We start from the raw sequence: 6,763 nt of genomic DNA, 5'->3' as shown, positions 1-6,763 counted from the left end.
TTACCCTCTACATCACAAAAAATAGGAAAATCTTGTGAAATAAAGTACGCAATATAACTCTGTTATGTACACAATATCTGACACATTCTCAAGCTCAAACCTCTCCCACTTCTGAGGATGAGATTGCAAGTACCGCATACTGCGCTTGTAGTTCAGCTTTTTTAAAGTTCAGCTTTCATAACAGACTTTAAAAGTATAAGGAGTATCGAGCCATGATCGAACAATGGTTTAAGTTATTCATTTGAATGAGGGGGGAGTGGTCACTAGTTCTAATTTACTAGCAGACATTGAATTACAAGATAGGTTTTAGAAAGGTACATTTTAGGTTTAGGTTTTCTGCTAATTACATTAAGACATTGAAATATATTATGTCTTCTACAAATTCTATATCAAATTATCAATCATTGAGTTAATTAACTATAATGATTCTTAACCTCTCATCTTTGTATCATTTCTAGAGTTTGGCTTATCAGAAACTTAAAGGATCAACCATCAGTACAACCTACAAGAATATGTAATCTTCTTAACTCTTCTCTCTAGTTCAAAGTTTCATGCTTTGTTCGTTGATCTTACTTGTGTGAGTCTCTGATTGTATCACACTGTCACTCTTTCTTTGAAAATCAAAGCTTGAAGAAGATCCAGAAATGTAAGATCAATTACTTGAAAAAGCTTGTAGAATGTTCTCGTTTATGTTTTAAGATTCTTAATTCTATGTTTTAATAAAATAAAATAAAATTATCTTAATAGAAGAAAAATAACAAATAAGGCTAAAACTACATAAATAATAAATATATATAATTGGGAGTTTAAAAACACAATACAACCATCAAAATGAAAACTTAGATTAAAAAATTATTATGGCAAAAAGACTCAACTTTAAAATAAATAAAAATATGAAATGAAAATTCATAATAAATAGAGACAACCTTGTAATTTTTTTTTATATGTATTACTGTGAGCAATACATGGCCATTACCTCAAGCCCAATTGCAGAAGTCAGGCCCAATTGTCAAATCCACAACAGAGCTGCAGAAGAAGACAAAACTTGTACCTGCAAAGGGAAAAACAAAGGAGACGAAGACAGTCGCAATTCAAAACCGATTTGATTCCCTCTCATCCATAAGCAGTGACTAAGCATTGTACAGCTGTATAGCCTATAGAAAAGTTGAGAGGGTACAGCTGCAGATATGTGTTATTGATTTAAACACTCAGAAAGTGGTGTCAAAGGGAAATCAGCGTAATGGTCTGTATGTGTTGGAGAATCACCAGTTTGCTGCTCTCTTCTCTAATCGCCATTGTGCAGCCTCGGAAGCAACATGGCATCATAGGCTTGGTCATTCAAACTTCAAGATTCTGTAACAACTCAAGAATAGCAAGGCAATTGAAGTAAATAAGAGCAGAACTACCCCAATTTGTGAACCTTGCCAGATGGGAAAAAGTTCAAAACTTTAGTTTTTTAATTCAGAGTCTCGTGTTTTGCACCCCTTAGATTGAGTCCATTGTGATCTCTGGGGACCCTCACCAGTTGTATCGAGTCAAGGCTTTAAATACTATGCCGTCTTTGTTGATGACTTCTCTCGTTACACCTGGTTCTATCCTCTGCATTTAAAGTCTGAATTCTACTCTGTGTTTGTGCTTTTCAAAAAATTGTGGAAAATCAGTTCAATACAAAGATCAAAGTGTTTCAGAGTGATGGAGGAGGAGAGTTCACCAATCATCAACTTAAACAACACTTTTTCAATACGGGGATTAGACATCTTATCTCTTGCCCTACACACCTCAACAAAATGGCATTGCTGAGCGTAAACATCGCCACATTGTAGAATTGGGTCTCTCTATGCTGTTTCACAGCCACACACCTCTCAAATACTGGGTAGAAGCCTTCTATACTGCAAGTGTCATTAGTAACATGCTCCCATCAACAGTTCTGCAGAACCAAAGTCCACTTGAAGCTCTGCTAGATCAAAAACCAGAGTACTCCATGATGAGAGTCTTTGGTGCAGCTTGCTATCCACTCTTGAAACCACTGACACACCATAAATTTGAACCAAGGTCTCTGCAATGTGTTTTTCTAGGCTACAGTCCACAACACAAAGGCTACCGTTGTCTTTATCCGCCAACAGGGAAGATCTACATCTCTCGACATGTCGTATTTGATGAAGAAACCTTCCCATTTAAATAGCAATATCAGTCTCTCTCACCGAGATATCAAACTCCTCTTCTTCGAGCATGGCAATCAGCAACTAACTCACCACCTCAAGTCGTTGAGCCTCAAATCACCCGGGTCCTGTCTCCACCTGAAACAACAGTCGCAGATATTGCTCCAGATCCAGAACCACCTCTCGATCTAGAACCTGATTTGGACACAATACCAGACAACACTGAGCCAGAACCAGACAGTGAGCCAGAACCAGACCAAATTGTTGAAGAAGTTCATCAGGACAATCTTCATCCTATGACTACAAGAGCTAAGGCGGGAATTCACAAACCAAACAGTCAGTATGTTCTCTTAACGTCCAAATTCAGTGTAGAAGAACCTAAATCTATTACTGCTGCATTAAAACACCCTGGATGGACTCTAGCTGTTGATGATGAGATGACAACAATCAATATGCTACACACTTGGACTCTAGTCCCACCAAATGAAGAAATGAATGTTTTAGGCTGTAAATGGGTTTTTAAAACCAAGATGCAACCTGATGGGTCAGTTGACAAGCTGAAAGCTAGGCTTGTGGCCAAAGGGTTTAACCAAGAAGAGGGCTTAGACTATCTAGAGACCAACAGTCCGGTTGTCAGGACAGCAACGATCAGGATGGTGCTTGATGTAGCGACTGCAAAGGGTTGGAACATCAAACAACTTGATGTCTCCAACGCCTTTCTCCTTAGAGAGCTTGATGAACTAGTCTTCATGACACAACCACCAGGCTTTGTCGATCCCAATCATCCAACATATGTGTGCAAATTGACAAAAGCCTTATACGGCCTGAAGCAAGCTCCCAGAGCATGGTTCAATACCTTCAGCAACTTCTTGATTGACTTTGGGTTTGTGTGCAGCAAGTCAGATCCATCCCTATTCACATACAGAAGGAATGGAGAGAATCTAGTCCTCCTTCTATACGTCGATGACATACTTTTAACTGGCAGCACAAACACACTGATCCAAGCTCTCATTGATAGTCTCAACAAGCGGTTCTCCATGAAAGATCTAGGACCACCTCAATATTTTCTTGGCATTGAGATACAGTCACACACGGGGGGAATGTTTCTTCATCAAACGGCATATGCAAAGGACATTCTGCATCAAGCATCCATGTCCGACTGCAACTCCATGCCTACTCCTCTACATGAACGACTTGACAAGCTAAACATGGATCCACTTCCAGAGCCTACCTACTTCAGAAGTCTAGCTGGTAAACTTCAATACCTTACCATTACTAGACCTGATATACAATATGCTGTCAATTTTGTGTGTCAGAGAATGCACTCTCCAACTGTCTCTGATTTTGGGCTCCTCAAGAGAATCTTACGATATCTGAAAGGAACTCTCAATCTCGGTCTCCACATCAAGAAGGATCAAGATATGTCGCTGACAGTATACAGCGACAGTGATTATGGTGGCTGCAAACACACTCGACGTTCTACAACAGGGTTATGTACCTTTGTTGGACCAAACCTCACCTCTTGGTCAGCTAAAAGACAAGCTACGGTCTATAATTCCTCCACAGAAGCAGAATACAGAGCATTGACAGCAACAGCTCATGAAATCCAGTGGCTTTCGTTCTTGCTTCGTGATCTTGGAATATCTCAGCCAAAGGCAACACCACTCCGTTGTGACAACCTCTCTGCAGTTTATCTCAGTGCAAACCCATCTCTTCATAATCGATCAAAACACTTTGATATAGATTATCACTACATCCGCGAGCAAGTTGCATTGGGACTAATCGAAACTATACATGTTCCAGCGTACCTGCAAGTGGCTGACATTTTCACAAAGTCTCTGCCAAGGTGAGACTTCGATCGTCTTCGACTCAAACTCGGTGTGGCTGGACCACCCACTCTAAGTTTGCGGGAGGGTGTGAGCAATACATGGCCATTACCTCAAGCCCAATTGCAGAAGTCAGGCCCAATTGTCAAATCCACAATAGAGCTGCAGAAGAAGACAAAACCTGTACCTGCAAAGGGAAAAACAAAGGAGACGAAGACAGTCTCAATTCAAAACCGATTTGATTCCCTCGCATCCATAAGCAGTGACTAAGCATTGTACAGCTGTATAGCCTATAGAAAAGTTGAGAGGGTTCTAGAGTTTTCCAGGGTTGTATATAACTCTCTAAATCCCCATTTGTAAAGATTATCCAAGTTAATAATAATCTAAAAGTTTTACCACTTGGTTCTTGTTTCTCTCAATTACAAGTATAAGATATTTTATGAAAGTTATAGTAAAGAGTAACAAGCATCATTATATTTATTGATATTTATATTACTAACAAACAAATATTATAATGAAGTAATACTAAATGCAAATATCATAATAAGTACATGCAAATTTTTGATAAAATAATTTTAAAAATAAATTTCATCTTGAGTGAAATTTATCAACCAATAATTATAAAAAATACACAATTTCTAAAAATTAAAAATTAAATAGTTAAATCTTTAAAACATATATTTTATGAAGAGTTATGATAAATAAACTCAACTATGAGTTAAATAGTTAAAGTTGATTAAATTTTTATATTACTATAATCATTTCTAAAATCTTAAGTTAGATTATAGAATAATGTTATATATTGGATATTAAAGTTCATATTATTTTGATTCAGCATGAAACATTTGTGTTAGCGAAAAATGATTTAATTGTTAGTTTTCTAAAAAGAGACAAATATATATATAGAGTTCAAAAGACATAAACATTTTGATAAACATAACTATTGGAATGAAAAGTTGTTAATAAGATATGGTGAAAATATACAACTCTACAATGAACAGATGCAACTGTATGATTTTTTATGATAAAAAACAGAATTTTACAATGAACCGACACAACCGTATCATTTTATTCAAAATAAATATTTATATTAATTTCATGAGAAGATATGACAAAAAATTGCAACTATTTATAATATTTATTTAGATTATTATTATTACATAGATTATTTTTGAGCTGTCTTTTTTTTTTCAACCAAACATTAAATTAAAAGAGGATTCCAAGGTTGGTTGCCCAAACCGGAAATTAAGAGTTTACAAAAGAAAATTCAGAAACTAAAAATCTTGAAGAACGAGTAAGACAATCTGCCCTCACATTTGATTGGAGGGTAAGAGCTGTCTTTTTTCTTATTTCTTTTTTTGGTTGGAAATAGTTGTGGAAAATTTAAAACTTAGGTCCAAATTCAGATATTCGACGCTCTTGTTTCTAATTCCCACTGGTTCTCTATGATTGATACATATGTATATGATTAAGTAAATATGACTCCTTTTCTCCTTAGAATTTATTTCTTTAAGAAATATTGAACACACTAAAAAATAATATCATTGGGAGAAAAAACTTACTTTTATCTGAGGTTCGAATAATTACACATAATTTAACCACTATACTACAACTTCATATCGAATGGCGTCTAAATCAATGGCTTCTTCACCTGCTTTAAGTCAGGGCCGGCTGCAATCAAAATTCTTGTGTACTTTTCAGTGATACAATATAATATAATTCTATTTTGACATGAGTCGTCTAGTGTGACTTTGTTTGATTTTCTCTATTTTGCTTAAGTTTCATTATATATTTATGGTATTAGATCATCTTCGATGCTACTAAATATTTGATATTTCCGTGACTATAATATTTTTAATGTAGATAATATGTATATTTAACCAAACGTTAACTCTTTTTAGTTATATGAAGTACAACAACAGCGATATTCGTTGTCATCATAATCGAGCATGCATAAACCAGTAGTTTCATCTGAGAACTCAGGCGGTCCACAGCGACTCTCACATTCTTCGCTGAACTGGCATCGACCTCTATAAACACACTCTTCATGTCCGATTTGTTTTGTATTCAATACTGTTAGTTGCCAAAAACAAATCAGAAATAACCATTTACTATATTTTCCGCGAGAAATTTATGTACTTACTGTTTTATAAAACACTGTCTATCACTATGTGGGTGTTATAATGCATATTTATTGGAAATGGGTATAGAGGAAGATTATAATCAAAAAAAATATTATAAATAACTAAAACTGAGAGAAGAATTTTACAACACAACCAAAAAGCAAACCAAGAGAAGAAAAGATATTTACTCTTTGATTGGGAAGTAGTTAGCAGAGAATATATGATGAGAAAAGTTGTAAGTTGAAACTTCGACAAAGCCATTTAGTTTGATTTATTTTCTTTAATAATCAAATTATGTTTTAGTTTGTTGGGGGTAAAAAACTAAAAATATATTAGAAAAGGATATGTCTATATAAACAAGTCAAGTCATTTTACCTCAGAAAAAGAAGTCAAGTTTCTAATATATAAAAAGGATACAAATTTGAACTTTCCTGTTAAAAAAAAAGATATGGTCAAACCATACATATAAACAAGTCAAGTCTTTTTACCACAAAAAAAAGAGAGTCAAATTTCTAATATAGAAATTAGTTATGGCGATCAAAGTTTCACAAAAACAAAATATTCGGTACAATTAGTAAAAACATAAAAAAGGGAAAATTTTAAAATTTCCCATTAAAAAGATATGGTCAAACCTTCATCCACAGTGACACTTAAT

The 6,763-nt window shown here is 35.0% G+C and overlaps 1 protein-coding gene across 1 annotated transcript; it reads right to left on the bottom strand.

The window, feature by feature from the left end:
- Nucleotides 1–5,836: 5,836 nt before the first annotated feature.
- Nucleotides 5,837–6,445, bottom strand: LOC147924435 (defensin-like protein 275). The gene is made up of 2 exons (XM_087494286.1): nucleotides 6,297–6,445; nucleotides 5,837–6,058 (listed from the first exon to the last, which is right to left on the bottom strand). Exons 1-2 carry the CDS (start codon nucleotides 6,367–6,369, stop codon nucleotides 5,883–5,885), a joined length of 249 nt encoding a protein of 82 aa, XP_087350412.1. The 5' UTR covers nucleotides 6,370–6,445; the 3' UTR covers nucleotides 5,837–5,882.
- Between the last annotated feature and the right edge of the window lie 318 nt (nucleotides 6,446–6,763).

The sequence above is a fragment of the Camelina sativa genome, chromosome 17, assembly GCF_030686135.1.
Source record: "Camelina sativa cultivar CO46 ecotype springtype chromosome 17, ASM3068613v1".
NCBI lineage: Eukaryota > Viridiplantae > Streptophyta > Magnoliopsida > Brassicales > Brassicaceae > Camelina > Camelina sativa.
The sequence above is the reverse complement of the archived record's forward strand: the minus strand, read 5'-3'. Positions and strand labels throughout refer to the sequence as shown.